Raw genomic sequence first — 24,893 nt, 5'->3', positions numbered from 1 at the left:
GACTGCTCAGCACTGTCATGTGACTTACAGAAGACGTGAGCGTGCATACCATGGTGCATACAGCCGCGAGCAGCGTCCACAGATCCTCAGTTAACCAGGATGGAACCCAGAGCGTTGGCGGTGACTGTTGTATTTCTCGGCTTGTCTTTGAGTTTGTGCTTTTGTCAGACGTATCTACTGAACGATAAGGAGGGCCTGGGGAGAGTCTTTGACGGAATTGGAGGTTTGAGCGGCGGAGGGGTGAGTTCAGTCCGTTTTTATCTAGGCTAACATGACTTCCTGGTAACTTTACGGTGTTACGTTACAGGAGGATGTAACGTTAGCCTGAATATTTCTGTTGTCATTATGCTTTTTCTCATGTACGTTAACGTTTCGTCTACTTCCTTTAGGCGACGTCTCGTTTACTGGTAAATTATGCAGAGCCTTACCGCAGCCAGATATTAGACTACCTTTTTAAGGTATGTCATGATGCAAGTCATTCATACAGTCAGTTTAATTTAAAGTGACCTTAAGTTAGGACTTGGGAACTAGCTAGCTAACTGTTAAGCCTTTTTTCCGTCTTCAGCCACACTTTGGAGCCTCTTTGCACATACTGAAGGTGGAGATTGGAGGAGATGCCCAAACTACTGGTGAGTGTTATGTGGTAGCCTAACTCCACAACTTAAAAAATATATAGGCCTATTAATTGCTAGAAAATAGTGGGAAATGCCCAATAAGAGCCCAAGTTGACACCTTCGAATTACTAACTAAAACCCAAAGATATTTCATTTACAGGAGTGCAAAACTGATTAAAGTTGCAAATCCTTGCCTTAAGGAGATGGAAGCTGATTGTCATTTTTGCTTGATCATTAGGGCTGGGCGATATGGAGAAAATCAGATATCACGATATTCTTGACCAAATACCTCGGTACCGATATTGTGGCGATATTCTAGGGTTGACAATTGGTGCTTTAACAAAATATGTTCAAACTTAGATTTTAGATAAATAATCATCAGTAGTGTGGACATAATGTCAAAGTGGGGCAAAGGCAAATAATAGAACAGCTAGAACAGTCTGGTAAGTTCAGAAAAGTACATCACTTTACTGTAATGCAGCCTTTAAAACCAGGAAAAGACACCACTTATGTCATATCACAATATTACGATATCCATAATCTAAGACGATATCTAGTCTCATATCACGATGTCGATATAATATCGATATATTGCCCAGCCCTATTGATCATTTGAACAATTAATTGATTATTTAATTGCTGTCCATTCATTTTCTGTGACTTGACTAAGTAGTGTCCATAGTGTAACTGAAAACGCCCTTGGTCGATGCTTGGTCCTGGAGATTTGCAGGAGGTTTGTGCAGGGGACTTTCCGGTGAAGCAGGTCAGAGATAACCTGACTCCGCCAGATGGATTGCTTCGCATTTGCTCGGCATATCCATCTGGGAACTTTCCGTTGGGGAACTTTTGGGAAGGGGCGAAAATACTGGTTAGCTGATTGGATAAACCATCTGTCTATCACCTATGTTGGCGATAGACGAGCCAAATCAACCAATCAGATCAATGAAGCGTATGAAAATACAACCAGTGCCCCTGCTGCTGCAGGCAAAGCATAGCTCGTTAGCTCAGCAAGCAACATGTCGGTAAAGGATATTTGCTGTTTGTGTAACGAGAATTTAGGAATAAAAGGCACCCTTTCAGGTTCCCGGTCCATATTCCAAAAGAAGGATCCAAGAGAAAAAAGCATTAGTGAGCAGCTAACAGAATTAGGGCTACCGCTGTCTGAAAATCCTGGTTAGCTGATTGGATAAACCATCTGTCTATCACCACCTAAAACCACTTCAAAACCAACGCTGATTGGCCCGGTCGTTTGGCGAACGGCTCCAAATTTTCTTTTTTTTGTTTTAATGCCCGTTAGGCATGTGGAGAGGGTGGAGTGAGGGGCAGCAGTGGTGGTCTGGGAAAATTAACCCTGGATAAACCTTTGATCCATAGATGACATGATGGAAAAACAAGTTTTGACTTTACGTTGAACTGTTATCTTTTCCCAGATGGAACGGAGCCCTCACACATGCATTATGAGAATGATGAGAACTACTTCCGAGGGTATGAGTGGTGGCTGATGAAAGAGGCCAAGAAGAGGAACCCAAATATCACACTTATAGGTAAGAAAATTTAGTGTAAGCTCAAACAAGCAGCTATTTAAACTGAGATCAATTAATGTTGAAATATGACTTAATTACCTCTGCAAATATATACAACACCCAGTTGGATGTATCATATAGGCTTTTTTTAAATTCCTTTTAACATTTTATTTTTATGTGTTCTCCAGTAACAAAGGTGAAAAGAGAACAAATTTAAGCAAAAATGTAGCGAAGTTCATGGGAGCTACTAGCCACCGCATCTGCATGTGCCACCGTCACCATGGTATTACTGGGCATTCAGAAAAAAACCAGCACTGCATTGTTGAGGCTGTTAGTTTGACATTGATATTATATTGGTGGTAAACAATGCATCTTCATCTTTGCATGTGTCTGTTGGTGTGTGTCTTCATTTAGGTTTGCCTTGGGCATTTCCTGGTTGGGTGGGCCATGGTAAGAACTGGCCCTATGATTACCCAGACATCACCGCGGCATACGTGGTGAACTGGATCCTTGGTGCCAAGCAGTACCATGACCTGGACATTCAGTATGTTGGGGTGTGTACCACCTCCGCCCTTCCCTGGGTTGTTTTTTTACTCCTTGGTTTTTTGGATGTCTGGGAGCCATCCCTTGAGGGGGAGGTGTACTGTCATGGTTGTGGTTTTCTGTTGTAGTTTTTCCTGTTTTACTGTGTTAATTTATTTCCTTTTCCCTTGTTGTTTACTGTTTCTTGTGTTCTCTGTTGCGTTTTACCCTGTTTAGACTGCTGTTGTGTGGCTAAGGTACAAATTGTGTTTTATTTTAATAAGTAGACCGGTATTGGGTGGCAGTAGCTCAGTCCATAGGCACTTGGCTTGGGAACCGGAGGGTGGCCGGTTCAAGTCCCTGTGTGGACCAAGTATGGAGTGTGGACTTGTGCCCTTGAGCAACGCATCAAGCCCCTAACTGCTTGTGGTGCCTTTAATGGGCACTCTCTGACATCTCTCCATCAGTGCATGTATAGGTCCTGTTTGAGCAAGTGTGTGTTTTGGGGGCCTGTGTATTGTGTGTAATAACTAACAGAGGTTAATCTGTCATCAGGTTAATAGCTGAGCTCCATAAACACAGTGACAAGCGTGAGCAGTCAGAGGATCGGACAGGTTGAAAACAAATAACCAATAGGAGTAATGGCCAGCTATGAAAATACTGCACAAGTTGTAAAATTGAACTTGTAATGCTGCTTGAGGGATATGTTTCAGCTGCAGATTCCAAATGAACCTAGACAGGTTTGCTGTGTAACTAAAATTCACTTTCATCTATTCAGATCTGGAATGAGCGAAACTATGACAACAAGTACATCAAGGTAAGTCTAACCTCCTATCTTAAAATGTCTTGTCATTTATTTGATCGACAAATGTGCATTATGGGTAAGCTTGGCCTAAACTGTAAATTAAGGGGAAAAAACAGCCACCAACATTGAGTTTGAATCTGAGAGGTTGAGAGGATTAAGTTTTAGCTGGGTTCCTCTGAGAACATTTCTTTGTTGCCAAGGTGCTCCGGGACACACTGGATAAAGTTGGTCTCACTGGTGTTGGCATCATCGCAGCAGATGGTGATTGGAGCATCGCTAATTCTATAATGGTTGACCCATACCTAAATGCTTCTGTTGAGGTGATTGGGTAAGTACAGTTGACTTGATGTCACACACCGATGTGGCACAATATACAAATTCTTTCTGCATAATCACTCATTTGACCAGTGCCGGAAATGGACCGGTACTGAGTCACTTCTGATTTATTTCCACATGAGTACCCTTACTTCTTATTGAGTACCGCCAGCTTGTGCGGTAAGTAGGTACGCACCACTAAACACCTTTAAACATCCAGATCCAGCCCACGGCCGGAGCAATAATAATGTAACAAAATATTATAATACATTTTTGGTTCAAGTAAGGCACTGCATTTTACCCAATGACAGTGAAATTACGATGTGAAGGTTTGGTGTTTCAACCATGTGCTGTGAGTTGACTAAAGGACAATCTGATCTCTGACAACTGACTGACTGGCATACAGATGGTAAAATGTCCATTGCTGGACTCGTTATTCAGCGATTTCTTGCTGTGCTATCAAAGCTGAATGTTTGTGGCTGTTTTTTTTTCTGTTTGATTTGAAGATTGGTAAGCCACATATGTGCATGCACCTATTTAGTACCATATGCACAGAAAAGTCTTTTCCTCTTAAGCATGACATTTTTACCACTAAACATTTTGATGTATTTAACTGTAAAGTATATCGCTGCTATCATGATCAAGATTTTAAAGCTGGTTATTTTGATGTTGTACTTAGGGATGCACGATCCAACTTTTTCAGTACCAATACTGATGCCTGGGCTTTGTGTATCTGTCGATACCCAATACCGATCCGATACCGCTGTTGAATTAATACACTGTATACCTTCCACCTTATACCTTCCTTCCACCATGTGGAATAGACTAAAGGCACCCGACTTTCCTAACTAAATATTACTTTCCTAACTAAGACAAAATAACATAGATGTAATGTATTGAATTCTTATTTATTTGTACACTCAACTCTTCCAGCATGCGACACACATACGACAGAGGGGAAAAAAAACTATCAAAACTGGATCGGCCCATGGATCTGTTAATTTTTTTGATCCCCGATCCAGCTATTTTGTCAACATTGGGACCGATATTCGACCTTAAAGGTGCACTATGAGTTCCTGCATGACGTTACTTCTGTTGACGTTCCAAGTAAATTCAAAATAATATAGAGCACACTCAAGATCCAACCAATATCCAAAATATTAGCCTTTTAGATTTATAATCCCATAAAGTAGGCTACCCCCACGCTCTATTCACATCGTAGGAAAGTACATCGCTATGGCCAGATGAGTGACAATTTTGTTTTGCAAACTTTCGCTAACCAGTGTATGATGAAGGCATGTTGGGTGGGTGGAATTAGAAAGCTACCGTTAGCTAGCCGTTCGGTCGCTCCGCTCCCGCTGTAGGAAGACTCATTTCCAGTGAGAACGCTGACAGCCTGGGAGAGGCACTGTCTGGTTAACACAAGTTTTTAGCTGGGACTGTCCTTCCTTTGCCGTACCTGAAGTTGCTGCATTCTGGCTGCTGTCTGGAGATTCCTTCATGCACAACTCGTATTCTTTTGGATGTTTCATACGCAAATGTCTTAACAGCGGCGATGTTGTGTATTGTCTAGGGTTCTCGTCACCACGAGACCAATCGGCATTGCAAATTGAACATGTAGCTCGACTTGAATGGCCTTCTTTTGACTGAAAGTACTGCCAAACAACACTTTTTTTCTATTCACAATTTCCATTTTCACTTTCTCACAGCCTAATGCCGTTGCTAGGTTGCTACTGCATTCCGTCTAGCTCCAACTACGTCATTACGTCGACCACGTAACTCTACAAAGAGTAGTGAAGTAACAAGATAGTTCAGTCCAAGATGGCGGAGCTGCAGCTCTGTCATGGGTGCGTGTCAGTTTTGTTTGCAATGGAACGTTCTGTTGAGTTTCGCCTCTTGTTACTTCTTTACTCTTTGGCAAGAGCAGAAACTCAACACAACGTTCGCCTCTTTTTCTCGAGTTTTGCCTTTCGTTACTTCTCTTTGGTACCATTCGGTTCGGCAGTACCCGAACTCCGTCAAAAAGCCCAAAGTTCGGCCGAATTCCGAACAGAACTCAGGGTTCGGTGCATCCCTATTTTGTTTTCTCTAGAAATTCAAAGCCAGACTGTCATGGTGGCCGTTCAGAATACGATCCAGGCACGGTGTTATGGGTGGGCCTGACGGGCCTAGGCCCACCCACTTTTCAACAGGCCCACCCAAAACATTTCCTCAAAAAACATTAATTAATTAATATATTATAATTTGGTGAAGAATTATTAAAAATCGGCAAATCTCATAATTTGTGCTAAAATGGTCTAAATGGTTAGTTTTCAAAAACAATTAACAAAAACTGGTCATGTCTATTTTTATGTTTCTGCGCAAGTTCAGCAGACAGTGAGGTTAGGATGTAGCTTGTCTGTATGCTAGGCTAGGCTAGCTCCCAGTGATCTGAGAGTGTGAAAATCATTTCCAGTAAAGGACAAGGTTGCAACAGTCGTTGTTTCGGTACCTTAAACGTGCACGAACAGTCTCAGAGTCATCGCTGCAACCAGGAGATGAAGGAGAGCTGAGATCCACAACGCCGAGCACATCTTTGTCTCGGACGCCGCAGGATGCGGTTGGCGCGACCAGCGCCGCTGCTAGTACCTTTGCCTCTGCCTCGCGAGTGGATGATATAGCCCCTATGGATATAGCCCTGTGGATGTGGATCTGTCTTCCGTGGATGAGCCCGCAACTCAACCAGTGCTAAAGTATCCGGTCACTTCTTCTGCTGAGTTTAATTGTGTAGGACCACCAGAGGATAACAGTAAGGTATGTGAAGGCTACTCTGCCTGTATTGTATTATGTCGTTATATGAGATATATGGATTAAAATAATCAATTCATAACCCGCTACAGAAGCTGCAGGCGCAGTTCTATTTCTATAACAGCTTATTACTGTTGTTTTTTCCCTCATGGTTTTCTCTTGTTATGGCCAATAATGCTTTAGGGCTATTAATGCGATTTATTTATTTTTGTTAAACATGTTTATAACATGAATCATCACACTAAAGTAAGGAAATAACTTGAGTCTTGTTTTACATGACCGATGACGTTGTCAATGAACGCGTTGTGTGGCCGAGTATTGATTGAAACTGTCGGGCAGTATTGTTGATCTGTATATTGTTGAAAACTTAAAACAGTTGAAAAGAATTGTGAAATATTCGGCCTAATGTTATACGAGCAGAACTAAACTATGTTTTGGGGAAATATGAGATTCCTGACCACTTTCACAGTCTATAGGCCTGAGGTTAGGAGAGATGCGCTATAGCACAGCCAGGTATGGTGGTAATGGAGAGTCCAAAGCGCTCTTCTTTTGGGCAGAACCAAGGAGAGCGATCGCGGATAGGTCCGTCCTTTGCACCGAAACTTTTTACAATGCAACAACATATAAATAGCATCAAGCTAATACAATCTTTATTATGTAAGCACATATAATATATATAATATAACAGTATATTAGCTAGTCATTTTTATTAGGTTAAACAGGGATTTGATAACGTTTTTAATTTAAGGCCCACCCACAATTGGTCTGGCCCATCCAAAACTGGAATCCTGGCGCCGTGCCTGATAAGATCTCATATTGTACTAAAATAGTTCACTGAAACCTGTTTCTGAAAACATTAATTAATTAATTAATTAAAAATTAAGTGAGAAATAGGCCGTGCAGTTGCTGAATCTGTCTTCATTTCAGCTCAACAAAGGTCATTTTAAAAGATTTTTGTCAGATTTTGAGAGACTCTAGTCACCTCATTCCGCTCGCCATTTCCGGGTGAGTCCCGACTGCCCTGCCGCCGACCGAACATGTCAGGTCGGCCAAAATGAACGGCGACAGCCCCCCAGACGGACAACGGCGCGGGACACACCGAACAGATTTGTGTCACTGACCTCGCCAGACTGTCTAACGGCCGATTAATCGGCTAAGTGTGTCAGCGCCATAACTGTCACTAACCCCCACCGCCTCCCCCAACCATCTTGTCGGTGATTGGCTGGAACGTGTTTGTTGTATTTGTTTTTTTATTTTTATTTTTAAACCTTTTATTTATTCAGGGAAGGTTCACTGAGAGGCAGCCTCTCTTTAGCAGGAACGCCCTGATCACATTCATACCTGGTGCCTATCCTGTGCCTCTAGTGTTTGTTTGACGTTTACGACCCCTGTGTCGTCTCCCGAGACCTGGCTTTTTCAGTGTGTTCAGGGGGCAGGCAGTTAGTGGATCAAGGAGAGATGCCTACCATTTGAGACAAAAATGAAATTATGTGAGACCATGCAAGAACTCATAGTACACCTTTTTAATATCGGATCGGTGCACCCTTAATTGTACTATGTGTACGGTGAAAGGTGTCGCTCATAGTGCCAAATCACTAGGATTGGGCAGAAAAATCAATTATGATTCATATTTTTTTAGTTGGATTATACAGTATTTATTCCTAAAATCGCAGCATCCACCTTTGCATCTCTGCTCTCAGAAAATACTGTATGAGTTCATTTGTCAGGGATGTGAATTTTCCAGATTAATCTGGATTTCTGAAATTTCCGACCTGAAAACGCAACACGCAAGCTATGACTTCCTACTATTCCTTCTTGTTTGTGATGGTATAAAAAAATAGAACCTGGGAGACTGTTGGGCTTCTATCCAATCAGATGAAAATACCGTTGACAATCGCTTGGCTTGGCTCACTGTTGCTGATGAGATTTACTCCTCAGGTATTGAAATTTGGTATTGAATGTCAAGGCATTTCATCATACTCGATACTAAGGAGGCAATTCTGTCGGTGCCGGATATCGAAGTTCAGTATTATATACGGTTTTCAGGTTCATACTATTTTCTATTTCTACTATAATATGTTTACGTGCTTTAATGTTCAAAATCTACTTGATTTTTCTCATACTGCCCATGGATGCTGCCCCTGTATTCCCCCTGTGTCTGAGACGCTCTGTTGCAGCGTTTCCGGATCTCCAGAGTCTCTGCATCTGTGCTCTGCTGTCGCCACCTGTCTACAGTCCGTTGCAGGTGGAGACTGATCACAGCAGAGTATATTATTTATACTGTGAAAAATCACCAATAAAAGCTTCTAAACCAATTATTACACAACCGGACAGGTGATCCGAAAGTGGGGAGAAAATAAACATTTGCAGCCAAGATTACAGCTTTCTCTGGCGTTAGCACGTAGCAGTGTATGTAATGTAAACACTGCAGTACCGTGCCTGCCTAAAGCAGATGACCATGTATAGAAGTAGAAAACAACTGTTGGAACCAGAGTGTTCAGAACATTGGGAAATCTGCTAGTGCAAACTTTGCACAAGCAAGTTGACACAACTTGTTGACACATGCCACTATTTCATTGAGGACTGGTGTGTTAAATCGGCCATCTTATACACAGGGTCTGCCCGGCAGACACACAGAGCAGACGCAGGGCGTGGTGGTAATTGTGGACGGTTGGATGCAGGCGCTCAGTATATTTTCCTGTTGTTTGGACCTTTGCCAATCACATGCCTGATTTGTGTATCATGTTAAATGTAGGCTGTCGTTAGGTGTTATAAATGCATCTGCAGTATCATGGAAATCTAGTAACTTCAAAATGTCAATCACATGATAGTTGACTACATTCCTTAGGTCATTGTTTGTTTGCAGAAAGCTTTGATAAACCCATCATACACCACCTGCCCAGATGGCATTTAGCAGCTACATTTAAAATTTTCTCAGGAGTGGATAGTTCTCTGCAGAGTGAATATTGGACTTTTGTCATTTGTCAGTTGCCCAGAAAGACCACTAGAAATGAATGAACGAATACAAATGTTGCTCTGTGTCTGCTAGATGTTTAAATAGTCAACTGTTTGCAAATACGTTGGCCATTAGGGCACAATATCAACTGGCGCCATAAACGCATCATGAAACGCTGCGACATATTGCGAAAGACCTAACACTTTTTGTGTTAGTCGAAAGAGAATATCAGTAGAAAACTGCACCTTTTTAAAATGTAACTATCATTCTTTGTTAGTGCTGACTTTTATATTCAATTCAATGTTCAATTTGTTCAAGAAAGTTGGAAATTATTTCCTTTCATTTGTTTTAAGTTCAACAATAAATTTGTTGTATTTTAGCAAAATACTGAAAGCAGCAGAAATGCAGAACGGAGTACACTTTTAATATCTGTATTTATTGCAAGTAATATCATTATTGAGATATTCAACAACCATATCGCATATTTTTCTCATATCGTGCAGCCCTATTAGCCATATCAATTTCAATCAATTAAATCAGCTTTAAAGTCAGTTTTCTTTATTTCCAAAGTTTTAGTTTTACATGGTCACAGCAAATACTCTAAAGTCAAATACTCTGTCTTCCTCTGCTCTCTGTCTTCCTGTGTGACGTTCACTGGCTGTACCAGCTGCTGCGGTACACTCTGGATAAGAGTGGTCTGGAGAGTGTCAGGATCATAGCCAGTGACAACCTGTGGGAGCCCATTGCCCTGTCTCTGCAGCTAGACCCAGAGCTCAGCAGAGTTGTAGACGTGATAGGGTAGGATCATCCTCCACGCATGGCCTTTGCATGCCTGTTGCCAGTCGGCGTAACATTAGCTTGTTGTCAGAATCTGTCTCTAACTTGATTGAAATACTCAACGGTTAACACGCAAGTACTGAATCTGTAGTCGTTAGTCTTTACGTGCATGGTATGATACAGTTCATAAAACTGATACTGTATGCCTGCCTTGTGTGTGCATGAGGATATGCTTGTATTCTTCCATCTGTTTGTGTTTTGTAAGCTACTAGAGAAGCACCAATCATGTTTTCTTTGACGGATTTCTGATCAGTTTTATGTCCGTATCAAAATATCAAAGATAAGTTTAAAGTAATTCTGAAACAGTGTCTGTTACATAGTTTGTCCACCAGAGAGCACATGTTTATTTGTCAACTGTATAAATGTGTATAACTGTATATCACTACATATCTGGATCAAAATTCTTTAGTAACCAAATTCAAGGGATTCTTATCACAAATGCTTATTTATGTTAGACAGATATTACCAGCTTCTTCTTTTTTTTAATTTTCAAACCTCTTTAACAGTATTGACCTCAGTATTTCAATTTTTGGATACCTGTCTTCATAAAATAAAATAGGCACTTGGCTAAATTAAATGATATATAATTAATTACGATATTTAATTATCAAATAAAACGAGACAAAATAATTATTGCCAACTTTCAGTACTTTTGATACTCATACTGCATTGCCGCACAGACACATTTGGTTTCTTATCACCTCTGATATTAGCCAGACAGTACAGTAAAAGTGACAGTATGTAAAGCTTCAGTACCTTGCACAGTGTAGCTGCACTACTCTTCCCTATAGGTTTTATTTAAACCATCTGACTACATGCTAGTATACGCTCAGTCACTGATGTGTTATCTCATAACTCATAACTTTTGAGAGCCAGATGTTTTCTGAACTTCCTTGTGTGTTTGTCTGTGTGACATGCAGGGCCCACTACCCAGGCACCAACACAGTGATGGAGGCTGTAAAAACTCAGAAGAAGCTGTGGTCGTCGGAGGACTACAGCACTTTCAACGATGAGGTGGGAGGAGGCTGCTGGGCTCGCATCCTCAACCAGAACTACGTCAACGGACTTATGACTTCGTAAGTAAATACAAAAACAATACGTTGTTTAGCAATGAGCATTTCTGACAAAATGTGTTTATTCCATTAGGATGGATTATAACTTCAATTCCTCCATCCATTCATTTTTAACCTATGCAAGAAAATCACAAATGAATGTTTGGAAACACTTTCTATGAAGCACATGTCTATAATGTGTTATAATCTGCTTATAGCACTGTATCATTATAGTTATTAACTGCGTTAACGCAAACCCATTTTAACGGCGTCTTTTTGGCCTAGCAAACTTTGTTGTTTTTTTCACATTATGTTGCAACAACTAGTAACGTTAGACACAGCTGACAGCCGAGCACACAGCTGATGCCAATTCTCCGCCCCCCCCTCGTCAAAGCCAGGCGACAAAAGCACAAAGCAAACATTAAAATGAGAAAAAATAATGGGGCAAAAAGAAATCAAGGGACATTTAGAATAGATAAAAATGTGCGATTATTTGTGAGTTAACTATGACATTAATACAATTAATCGCGATTCAATATTTTAATCGTTTGACAGCACTAATAAATATTCATAATGCTATACAATCAACATAACACACTTTACAGCATTTTACAAGGACTTGTAATCCAAAGATCATAACACTTCATAATTGCTGGTCACTCACTGATATTTATTTTGGAAGGATCATATCATAATTCTCATAGTTATTATACATTTTAATCATTGTATAATGCATTATAATCACTATTTTATTGCATTATTATGTAATTATGAGGCTATTTTAAGGCTACGTTCAGACTGCAGCCAAATCAAATTTGTTTCTCAGATTGGATCGTTAAGACACACTGTCTGCCCTGTTATAATTCAATTTTAATTTTATTTATAGTATCAAATCATAACAAGAGTTATCTCAAGACACTTTACAGATAAAGTAGATCTAGACCACATTATAATATACAAAGACCCAACAATTCCATTGATTTCCCCCAGGAGTAAGCTTTAAGGTGTTTTAAGGTGTACAAATCAAGAATTGGATACCATGGTGAGGATAGAAGTGACTGTAACTATGCAGGGGAAGCCTGTGTGCAGCTGTGTGCTTGATGCCTGGTGTTCTTCCTCCAGCACCATCTCCTGGAACCTGGTGGCCAGCTACTACGAGGAGCTGCCTTTCGGCAGAGACGGGCTAATGACAGCAGAGGAGCCCTGGAGCGGCAACTATGTGGTCGAGTCTCCTATTTGGATCACCGGTGAAACGCATTTACTGTATTTCAAATTAACAATAAGACATATTATTTCATATATGTTGCTCATGCACCCAAAGCAATTACTAGAGAGAAGTGTGCTTACAAATGTAGCAAACAAAAAAGGATAACTTTCAGTTGTGCAGCTCATTAAAAAATGAAAGCTGTGACTTTACAAGATCATGATGCACTCTCAATTTTCAATTGTCACACATATAAAATTATGAGCAGGAGAGTTGATCTGTGCAATATCCTCTAGCTTTATAATCCTTGTTTTCATTTATTATTTTTCAGTTTTGAGTTGCTTTTGTACTGTCAGTTTGCCAGAACTGTGGCTCCGAATGGTGTTTTTTTTTTTTTTTTTTAAACTCTTTGTTATCCGAAACGGTTGAATTAATAAATGTTACAATTTTACACTGTATTGTTTTTCTTCAAGCCCACACCACTCAGTTCACCCAGCCAGGATGGACCTACCTGCAAACTGTCGGACATCTGGCCCAAGGTGGAAGCTATGTAGCCCTGACTGACGGGAAAGGAAACCTCACTGTTGTCATAGAAACCATGGCAAGTTAGGCTGTCTTGTTTTGGTTTTTCCTTTTTGCTTCCTATGTTTTCATCTTCTGGTTGTGCAATTTGAAATCCACATTTAAAAATGATCTTATAAAGTTCTTAAGGGTGTAGCTGTACAGAATATTAAAACAGAACTACAATTTTTAGTTTTCAGTGTTGAAATCAAGCTTCGTTGTCATGTTGAAGCTGCTGTGGAGCCTCTTGTATTATTTTTGTTTCATATGCTCACAAAGTAGCAGATGCATTAAATACGGTTACACAAAACCACTAAAAGTTCTCAATGTTTTTCCCCTTTTCCTTTTACAGACTCATGATCATTCAGTGTGCATAAGACCTCCACTCCTTCCCTTCAACGTGACATCCCAGAATGCAACTTTCCAGCTGAAGGGGTCCTTTGTAAGTTCCTCTGAGGTCGTCATCACACTGTTTAAAATTAGTGAGTGATGTGTTTGTCTCATTTTAGGTTATTTATTTTTCCTAGGCCTCCATTAAGGAACTCCAAGTATGGCGATCACAGTTTAACTTCAACACCAAAAAGCCCTTGTTCTTTGAGAAACTAACTCCACTGAAGGTAAAAGAGGCAGTTCAAAGATTCAAGAGGGAAGATTCTTCGTACAAGACATGTTGGCACCACGCAGCAACTTTAACAGTTTTTTATTTTTTACATCTTTATGATGCTTTCAGCTTTTAGATGGATCATTCACCTTAGACCTTGCTGAAGATGAGGTTTACACATTAACCACAATAACAACTGGACAGAAAGGCAGTTACCCTGACTCCCCTCCCTCTGCTCGCTTCCCTAAAGTCTACAAGGACAACTTTAATGTTCGTAAGTATGGCATATACAAAACCCCAGTTATTTACAAGTTTGGTCATTGAACTCTTGCAATATCATGCAATTTTAATGCACCACATAAGGACATGATAAGGAAAAATAATCATTTTACAGGATCAAACTACAACCTCACTTATATTACACATTAAGTGCAATAGATGGTTTTGTTGGCTTACTGAAGTGAAACCAGAGGGTTAAATAATTTGGAAAAATTGGTATTAGAATAAAAGTCATGATGTAAAGTTTAATACAGAAAAGCTCTTATTTGTGGAAAAGTTATTTACTTAAGACATAGTTCAAACTGAGCTTTCTCAAATTAATTTTTGTCAATGTTTTATATAATTCTTGTATTTCCCTTTTGTACTGTACTGATATCTTAAAAAAGAATTGAAGAAACAAGGCCTAAATAGTCTCCATCTTCTCCATCTGTGTATCCAACCTCCTGTAGCAAACCCTTCCTTCTCAGAAGCTCCAGACTTTGCTGACCAGACGGGAGTGTTTGAGTACTACATCAACATGACAGACCCTGGGCCTCACGTCTTCACCTTACGACAGGTTCTGACTGAGAGACCCGTCACATGGGTGGCCGATGCTGACCAGACCATCAGTGTAATAGGAGACTATCAGTGGTGAGGGGATGTACCTTTAAGTACCTCCAGGGTTTATCCTACCATTATAAGGCTTGGGTGCAGCCAATGCCGTTTTTGGCACCACCTAAGCCAAATTAAATTTAAAATCAATGTGAGCATCAAAACTAACTAAATGACGCTCAGAAATACTGCGATCTAATGGTTGTAGTTGGGTCTACAGTGGACTTCTTTAGCAGCTATTGTCTTTAAGTTTTTTGTGTGTTATTTATTTACTATTACTTATAGTAATAATTAAGACTATTTACTGCTCTAGCTTTTCCAACATTTGAGACACAGATATGTTATGCTCCAAAAGGATGTGAAATTGATGATTTATTTTTATTGAAAATCATCCCATTTTCTGAGGGAGGACCCCTTAACCCCTCTGCAAAATATGCAAAAGTCTTTGACGAACCCAGGGAAGATATTGACCTCATAGTGTTCATTTTCAGCGCTGGTGTCCCAGTGAGAATATAACTTGGCAAATACATATGCTAACTTAACTGTCTAAAATGCAGGAGTGTGCCAGATTTCTATCCACCGTACCAACACACTGTTCTGTTACAGGCAGAATCTGACGGTTGTATGTGATGTCTTCATGGAGAGTGTTAAGACTGGTGGTGTGTTCGTAGCAGCCAGGGTGGATAAAGGAGGCCAGTCAGTCCGCAGCGCTAAAGGAGTCTTCTTCTGGGTGTTTGCAGATGGCACATACAAAGTTACCAATGATCTCGGTCAGTAGTACACATTTTTTATTATGGAGACCAATAATGAAGAAATCTCTCAATCGAAAAATGTTCTCAGATTTTTAGGTAGACATTTAAAGAATAAGGCAGGCAATATTCTGTGTTTGTTATTGTCAAAAAATGTGTGCGTCCGTCTCAGTCCAACATCCTAAATTCCTCTCATCAGGTGTATTAGACTGTTTTGTTCTTTTCTTTTGTCAACAGCTGGACAGACTGTACTTGCAGAGGGACAGTCTGGTACCCGAGCATATGGTTGGAACACCTTATCACTGACTGTGGAAGTAAGTGGAGACTTTACCTTCTTAATGTTTGGAAAGGTTTTGTACTGACACTCCAATCAAGGAGCAAGGAAATGTGACCTACCGCCAATCAGAGAATCATGCTCGGTCCGTTTTTGAAGCGGGAAAAAAATGACAGCTGGGTCACAAAATTTTTCAAACTTTCGGTACACTAAAATGTGTTTCTGAGACAATTAAGGCGATAAATATGCAATACAGTAACACAATCTTGATTGATATTTGATCAGCAGCCTAGAGTGACAGTTTGAACTGAGTTTAGTGAGCCTGCCGTGTTGCACTGGACAGAGAATGGCAGTTGCATCATTCCATCAAGACGCTCTTTTGTCATTGTCTTAAACCCGCCCAATGTGAGAAACTGTTGTGATTGGTCCGTCCAGTTTCTCTTTGCCTGGAATTCTGTTTGAGAGTGCAATGAAATGAAATATGGGCTTGCAGATTCAGCTGGTTTCCAGGCTAATGTGTTAATGTGGGTTACGATGCGATCACATGTTAGCAGAACCTCTCAGCCACATCTGCACGCTTTTTTTTTTTTTTTTTTTTGTCACATCCATGTGACTGACCATCAGCATGAGCAAGCAGATAGTCTATAAAGTCATACTGTATCTAATAAAGTTGGTAAGTGTACGTAGTAAACCCATTTCCTGTAACCTATCGCTTTGATCCCTCTCTCCTTTAGGGTCAGTATGCGTCAGGGCTGCTAAATGGATACCCACTGTGGAAGAAGGCTGTGGTTCTGACGCCAAAGAATGGCTGGGCAGCCATAGGAACACACTCGTTTGAACTGGCTCAGTTTGATAACTTTGCTGTGGTGGCAGAATAGTGATTTTAAAGGGGCTGAACTCGACATTCAGAACATAAATACAGCAGCTTTACTATGTAAAGATGTAGTGGAGTAATGGCGTCCTGAGCAGAGAATGAAGTCCCACTCCCTCTGTGTGTTTTGCAATCCAGGCTTCTCCGTTCTTTGTTTTGATTGCCGGTCCGGCTGCACGTGCACGTTAGTATTTCACGTACTGGGAAACGGTCTGTGAGAGCAGTGTGGAGGTACATTTCGAGTACAGACCCTTCAACTGCGAAATAATGATTTAAACCATGCTGTGAATATTGTGATGATTGCATAATGATTTAATTTAACACTTAAGTGTGATAAATATAGATTTGATTCTTTTTTCCCCCTCTTAAATTATTTTAAAAGGTTTTACACAAGAATTAAAATAACAAATGGGCACATAATGTAACATAACACATGTACCCTTGTCATTTCCTTTCGGGTATAATTGTGAACAATTTTGCACAGTTGTCTATGGAATTAAAGGATGTTTCAATATGGTTTAATGTTTTGCTTGTAATGTTTAAGGGCTGAAATAAAAAATGTGAAATTAAAAGTGGCTACTATTGTTTCATCGGATCGCCTTTTTAAAATTGACTGCATATGAAGCAGGTAAATTTGGCTTCAACATTCGCTTCTAGTTCACGTCTAGATATTATTTTTCACTTGTCTAAATACAGTATCTGAAGAAACTCTGGTTGCAACACTGGTTGGAGTGTAGGCTGGAACGAGTTAACCTTAACCTGTTTTAACCACGTGGTGGTTTTTTGGTAATCGATGCTAATGTAATGGTAACGTTAGCTTCATAGCCTCATATATTGTGCAAATTAACCAACGTTAAAGGGCAACCATTATATAGCATTTTCAGGATTCTACTTGCATTTTGTGTTTGTACTAGAACATGTTTCTATGATTTAATGTTAAAAAAACACTTTATTTTTCTCATACTGCCCATGGCTGCTGCACCTGTATTCACCCTCTGTGACAGGGGTCTTCAATATGTTTTAAGCCAAGGACCCCTTCACTGAAAGAGAGATGGAGCAAGGACCCCCTACTACATATATTGTATAAAATGAAGTTGCATATTAAACTGGGCCTACAATGACTGGTAGGGCTCGTAAAGCCTTTTTATTTATTTATATATATATTTATATATATATATTTATATTTATTTATTTATTTATTAGGGCTGTCAAAATTAATAAGTTAATTTTTTAATATTAATTTCGTTAATTTTTTAATATTAATTTCGTTAATTTTTTTTAACGATTTAAACGCAGCTGTGTTTGTTTACTTCATGTGGCGGCTGAGAAACGTAATACGCCTCCATAACAGCAGGCGGTGCTACTCTGTATTGTTGCCCAAGTAATGAAAACCGGCAGCTGATTGGATGAACGCGTCACATGGGTTTGTTTTCTCCGGATATTGAGAGCCAGACTGTCATGGCGGCCGTTCAGAATACGTATATTCTACTATATACTCATATTGTACTAAAATAGTTCACTGAAACATGTTTCTGAAAACATTTTAAGCGAGAAATAGGCCGTGCAGTTGCTGAATCTGTCTTCATTTCAGCTCAACAAAGGTCAGTTTAGAAGATTTTCGTCAGATTTTGAGAGACTAGTCACCTCATTCCGCCGCCATTTCTGGGTGAGTCCCGACTGCCCTGCCGGGCGACTGAACTCTCGGCTCGTTGGAGATGAACTGAACTCTCGGCTCGTTGGAGATGAACTGAACTCTCGGCTCGTTGGAGATGAACTGAACTCTCGGCTCGTTGGAGATGAACTGAACTCTCGGCTCGTTGGAGATGAACTGAACTCTCGGCTCGTTGGAGATGAACTGAACTCTCGGCTCGTTGGAGATGAACTGAACTCTCGGCTCGTTGGAGATGAACTGCGCCTCGCCTGTAAAGTAGACGAGAGCAGGCGACAGCAGCCGGGGACGGGGACAGTTTCTAGCCGTTTCAGCAGCCTTCAGCAGGACTAAATAAGCCAAATTGTTGCTGCTGTTGTTCTGAAAGATATTAAACATTCTGAACTTAGCAGAACATTTCCTTGTTTGGTTTGTTCTTCATATTTGCAAAGTTAAATGATTTAGCATTTAAATATCCATTATTATAAGCTTCAGTCTCAATTTAAAAAAGCGATTAATTGCAATTAATTACAGCAAATTGTGCAATTAATTAGTTAATTTTTTTTAATCGATTGACAGCCCTATATATATATATATATATATATATATATATATATATATATATATATATATATATATATATACCTATACACCTTTTTTTAGTACATAGAATACTAAGCTGAATACAGCTGTTTTTATCATGATTTAATGTGAATCATTAGGGTTAACTATCTGTGGATTGCTACATTAGATTACATAGGCCAGTAAGCCTATAATCAATTTTTTTTTGGCACAAATAGGCTGATTTATATTTGCTAATAATATGTTGGATTTAAGGTACATTTTGTATTGCCTCTGGGGAACAAATAAAGTTTTTTTTAATTGATTTGAATGTTAAGATTTTTTTTTTTTTAGCCACTATAGTTAGCAGTGGACACTAATAGAATATAGCAGCAATTTCTACGGTGAAAGGCTTTTAAACCAAATACTACATAAACAGAAAATTGGGAAGAATTTAACGACATTGGCAGCCAAGATGACATATTTTACTGCTGTTAGCGTCCAGTCCTGCCTATTCGGAGCAGATGACCAATCATAGCAGGCCGGCTTAGAGTTGCGTAAGACTTAGGCGAGAATAGAAAAAACTGGAGCGTTCAGAACAGTTGGAAATCTGAACGTTTTAAAATACGTTTACATCATTGACATGAAAATTCTACATTATAACATTGTAGATATGACAGAATACCCGCAAAAGCATAATATGTAACCTTTAAGCAAACGTTTGTTAAGCATTTCATTTTGGTGTTTGTGGCGCTGTTTGAATATACATTTAGTTCATAAAACCGCCAATGACATGCAACAGTTCAGGTTAACACTTTGATGCTACTGTTCATTGTTGTACGTTATCAACCTGCCAGCAACTTCAGATAAAAAGCTCTAATTATTGTGCATTATTGTCCCATCTTAAATAAATCTAAGAAATATACATTGCAATCATTGTCATTGCAGAGGCCTATTGCAGATCTGTGCCTTGTTAGTTTAAACTGTTAATAAATCCATCATAATTAATGTAACGTTATGAATGCACAACATGAACCATTTTTCTTTCCAAACAGATTTCCTTCTGATGATGCAACGTAAAGAGACAAAACACTTTGAGTGTAAGTTTCTTCACAGACAAGCAGGTAGACATTCATTTTCATGCACTAATTACACAATCCTTTTTGTTTTATACTTAGTGGTGAAAGTGGATGAAGTAACTTTACAGTAAATATTCATCTGAGTTTGTGGATAGCATCATTTAATGAAATCATCAAAAAAAAAAAGTGCTTGGTTTGTGGTGTTATTTTATTTAGCCATTTCTGTCCAGTCTTGTGTTTCCACTCTTCAACCAACCTTTGTGTGTTTGTCATTAAATGAGGCTGTGCTCTGATAGATCTTCAGTGGTCCTGCAGCCAAATGTCCTGCATAAAGCACCAGGTTCAATGTTGGAGCGTCACTATGTAAGATCTTTTCTCTAACCCTCATGAATACATTATTTCAGACCTAACCATCATGCTGTTGCAGGAGTTATTAACCACTGTTGATACGGTTACACTGAGGTCTTTCTTCCACTTAGTTGTGTCTGCTATTAAGTATGAGGACCTTCTTTCAGCACATTAGCCTGTTTGAAGATGAGTCACACACACTCAACAATCTATTTACAAATGCTGTTTATTCCCAAAATGTACATATCACAAAGTGTATTCTTGCGTGCAATACACAATGTCTAGAATAAGATGTGACCTGTAGGAGTTGGTTCACTTAATACTGCAAGTCCTCAGCTGAAGCATACTGTACATTCATGCACATGCTCATATATTTATAGGATTCATTGTGACCCAGATTGCCTTAACTACATGTTTGTCTTTTTCTGTAATTAAAAAGGTATCCACACGGAAAACTGAATGACCAGAGCCTACAGGAGGAAGACCTGGTGTATAGAGTGGCGTGTTTGGTGCCATTCATCTGGTTGTGGAAAACAGAGATGAACCAAGATGGCAACACCCGTAACAGCAAACTCGAGGCCTCAGAGCAGCTCTCCACAAACCAATGGCTGACGTCACACATGCTCTGTCCGTTAATATTAACAGTCTATGGATACGACGCATTTTCATTCATGAGTTTGTATGATATTGTACGGAATTAGGCGGCCGCCGGTTGTTGATGTGACACCCGGTCACGTGATGAGAGATGATCGCTGTGAAACAAAGTCAGTACAGAGTGGCAGTGGAGAGGTGAACTTACTTCTTGCAACTTGTTTTCAGCTTTTTGTTCTTTTGCTGCTGGCACTGTATAAACCATAAATCCAATGTGCAGATTCGCGCTATGCAAAAAATTCTGTATCATCATCTGTATTTGAAAATATATACAGGACAAAACACATTTATATAGTACTTTAGAGATTTGCAGTGAAGACAATTCAGGGAAAAGTACTGGCCCAAAGGCCAGAGGAAGATCTGACTCCAGTTATCTATCATTCTAATTCTCGTGTGTTGGTTAATGAGACTAGAACCAGAACTCAGGGATCAAAACTGAGACGGTAGATTAAAGTCAAGAACATTTACTGAAGTCCAGCATTTAAGATTACAAAACACAATTGTGGGTACACAGAAAAGATCCTAAGTATCCCTGACCACAGACAAAGTATACGGGGTACAGGCTCACTCAGGCTCTGACCAAACTGCCAATCTTTTATTCTCTTAGCTTAAAAGCGCCTCCCCCCTCTCTCCCTCTTGTCTTCCAGGCCGATGCACCATCTCTTTACACACACATGAGATCCAAACTCCCCCCCCCCCCGTACCACTTCATCGTATGGTACAGTAATGCATACACTCAAGTTCCTGGACTTATATGGTACTCAAATCTTATGCTAACTTTCTGTGTGTCCTGAGTCTTATACAAACTGAATGTATATGGTAATCAGAGCTTGAGCTAATCTAACTGTGTTCCCAAGTCTATAAATATACACTATAATCATGAGAATAACACATCTAGAATATAGAAATATTTCTACAGCAGACAAAAAAAAAACATTCAATTTAAAGGTGATAATAAAAGCACAGTAAGCATAAAATGTAGTTTTGTAAAATGTAGTTTAAAGGGGCTGTACTCCAAATATTCTCCACACGGCTCTCACACACCATTCCCCATTACGTAATGGTAAAATACCTACGTTTTTTCACAGCCACATGCAGTAACATGCACTCACGGCCTATCAAAACCAAAGCAGAGAAGCTTGGATTACAACACACAGAGAGTGGGGGGCTTAATTCTCTCAGGACGCCATTACTCCTATATATCTTTACATAGAAGAAGAAACTTCCCCTCCCCCTCTGACTGCTACTTCAGCACCTTGGACAGTGCTTTGGATTTATCAATACAGAGTACAGTTAAGGCCATTGCACCTCAGGTCCGTATTTTTAGTTTTTTAATTCTACTAGTTACGAAAATTTGCATGACGACAATTTTGTGGTCCTCTCACATTTAGCTGGCCAGGGGTGTATTCTGTTAAAAGTCAAAGGTCATTTGTAGGTATCATTCTGCTAAACATCTTATTCTTTTAAAGGACCAAAGTCCTGGAACTCGTTACCTGATCACTTGAAATTTGCCTCATTTTGCTGTCTAATCTTTTGTACATGCTTTGTTTTGCAATCAGAACCTACCATCCCCAATCCCCGGATGCGGAAAAAACCCAGCAGAAAATCAAACCTGTCCTGAAAATGGAAGAAAGTTTTGTAAACGTGATCGACAAAATGCGAGGTCGTATTTATTTTTAAGCATGCGGCAATTTTGGACAACAAATACGGACTTTGTGTGCAAAGGCCTTTAGTCTGATGATATTTCAGAGCCATGGACGGGGCCATAGACTGAACTTGCACAAATCTCATTCAGCTAATGTATCAATGAGTCAGGCAGACTAGACTAACGTATTTACCTAAACAACCGCTCGCCCCCTATACTCTCTCTCTCTGCTACTCGGGGGTGGAGAGGGGACATGGCAGGTTAACAAGGAGCATACATTTTGGTCATTTTGCTATCCCCCCTCAAATAGCATATAGCATATACAGTTTACCACTATTTATTTAGATGCTGCATATCATTCAGTCACAATTCATCATGGTAAGTACATTCATAATTTTAATTATGTTACAAAAATATAAACATACTGTTCAAGGTGCGGCATAATAAAATCAATTAACTCCTAATTCAGATACAAAATATTTCAGTTATCAACAAAAAGTGATTACGAGAGTCATCTTTAATGCAAATTATATGTGCAACGAGATTACACAACGCTAGAGGACTAATCATATATAAACATCATTTTTTAACTGTGTGATCAACAGTCCTCATTGCACATGGCAATGCTCTGAAACTTTCACTAATATGGCAGCAACAGTGGCTCCAACAGCTGCTCCAGCTGCGACTCCAACTACTATTGGACGTCCTGTAGCTCCAAGCAGACCTCTGACAGCAGCACCACAGGCTGATGCTTTTACCGAAGCAGATATAAAGCTGTTGCTGGAGCGGCTGAGAAGTGCGCGCTGTAATTCATTCCACAGTACACAAGAGCTGAGAAGGGTCTGCTGGCCTCTAGAGGCTCTTTCTAGCCTTTACAGGTGATCTTCTATCCAGCCTGGAACTTGGGCCTTTTTTGGGGGTTGTTGAGCATTAAATCCAAACTGTTACATCCAAGATTTATCCACTTGATGTCCATAATTCATCACGTTTTCGGTCATTTCTGCCGCTAACTCCGTGCTACCCATAGACAGTAGGTGCTACCGACAAGGGAATCTCCCATGATGCCTTTGTTTATGTTTTCAACCAATGGGAAGGCAGGTCCGTCACACATTACGCCTTATATGGGTATCCAAGCGAGAACAACGAGTATAGTGGGAAAGATAGATCCCTCCAGTTCAGAGATCGTCTGTTACCGTTCTAAACCGACAGTTTAACTGTTTTTATTTGTTATTTATTACTTTTTGTTTCAGTTTGAATCAATGTCTTTTATTGACTTCAATATTTATATTTATTTCATTTAGCATGTTTTAATGGTTCAATACAGTTTTTTTTATTTTTATAATAAAGTTCAGCACTGTTTTACTTGGAGTGTCATGTTTGTTTTTATCCAGTATGAATTCTAAATACTATTGGTCGATTAATCGCTTATCGGCAAATACGGCCCAACCTAGCTATCGGTATCGGTAGCTATCGGTCGACTTCTATTCGTCACACAGGCCTGTGTTGTCAAACAGAGAGGTTGTGTGCTATGAGGGGTGGAAATAACACAAACAAATTTTATGATAAATGATTAAGTCATCTAATTAAAGCCGATTTGATTCAAACAGTTGTGATATGACTGACTATGTCTTCCATTCATCATTCACAACACAAAATTGCCATTTATCACTTAAGGAAAGTGGCCCTTAAGGGTGTCTGATAATTAAGTAGCTTGTGTCACTGTCTTCTGTCTACCATTCATCATTCACAATACCCAATTGACATATGTCAATCAAAAACCACGCTGCTTGAAAGGATGACACGCAATTGTGAAGTGTTGTCACTTTTCATTAAAATATTATTTTTATCATTCCCCTTCACTATTGGTTTTAGTGATATTTGCGTTTTAGTAAAACAGCATCCCCGCTGGGCATGACATTTCAGGCGGAGAGTGGTACTGCAGCACAGGAGACAGCGAGAGGCTTTCAAAACAAACACCCATAAATTCAAAGTCGGAATTTCTGAGTTCCCAAGTCAAAAATTTAATCTGGAACCTAAAAGCAGATTTCCGACTCGGAAAGTGAGGGGAACTTCACGGCACCCCAACCTCAAAATCCAAGATGGCTGCTCCATGCATCAACAATAGTGAAAGCCGTAGTAACAAACTTGATTAGCTCTTTTGTCCTTATATTGTCTCACTAAATCAGTCGTACACACACTACTTTACTAACTTCTATCTGTGGACAGTGTTAAGCTGTATGTATGCACAAAAACAGCCTATTGCGTTGTTATCATCTAGTATTGCTAACAATGGCTAACCTGGATTAGAGCAAACCCCACTGTGAACTATTCCAACTTGTTTTACTGGAACGCAGTCAACTCGGGTGTGACGTCATTCCCTGCTCTGGCTTCCAAGGTAAATGGAACACACCATAACTGCA

The 24,893-nt window shown here is 39.7% G+C and overlaps 1 protein-coding gene across 2 annotated transcripts; it reads left to right on the top strand.

The window, feature by feature from the left end:
- Positions 1-8: 8 nt before the first annotated feature.
- galcb (galactosylceramidase b) lies at positions 9-17,116 on the top strand. Of its 2 annotated transcripts, none has more exons than XM_028565388.1 (17): positions 9-240; positions 390-458; positions 566-629; positions 2,045-2,158; positions 2,552-2,691; positions 3,438-3,476; positions 10,190-10,320; positions 11,280-11,435; positions 12,534-12,658; positions 13,089-13,216; positions 13,529-13,618; positions 13,704-13,793; positions 13,907-14,051; positions 14,506-14,686; positions 15,254-15,417; positions 15,634-15,710; positions 16,405-17,116. In XM_028565388.1, the coding sequence occupies exons 1-17, from the start codon at positions 100-102 to the stop codon at positions 16,546-16,548; spliced, it is 1,998 nt and encodes a 665-aa protein (XP_028421189.1). In that variant the 5' UTR covers positions 9-99; the 3' UTR covers positions 16,549-17,116. The 2 variants fall into 2 exon arrangements, with proteins under 2 accessions (XP_028421189.1, XP_028421190.1); XM_028565389.1 differs by lacking the exon at positions 10,190-10,320 and adding an exon at positions 3,665-3,792.
- Positions 17,117-24,893: the final 7,777 nt, after the last annotated feature.

The sequence above is a fragment of the Perca flavescens genome, chromosome 20 (genome assembly GCF_004354835.1).
Source record: "Perca flavescens isolate YP-PL-M2 chromosome 20, PFLA_1.0, whole genome shotgun sequence".
NCBI classification, from domain to species: Eukaryota; Metazoa; Chordata; class Actinopteri; order Perciformes; family Percidae; genus Perca; species Perca flavescens.
The sequence above is the reverse complement of the archived record's forward strand: the minus strand, read 5'-3'. Positions and strand labels throughout refer to the sequence as shown.

Bases quoted from the DNA above. Each gene is read 5' to 3' on its own strand.
- galcb (XM_028565388.1), top strand. From the start codon at position 100: ATGGAACCCAGAGCGTTGGCGGTGACTGTTGTATTTCTCGGCTTGTCT. The intron at 241-389 runs GTGAGTTCAGTC...TACTTCCTTTAG, and splicing joins GAGGTTTGAGCGGCGGAGGG to GCGACGTCTCGTTTACTGGT. The intron at 12,659-13,088 runs GTGAAACGCATT...TTTTTCTTCAAG, and splicing joins GTCTCCTATTTGGATCACCG to CCCACACCACTCAGTTCACC.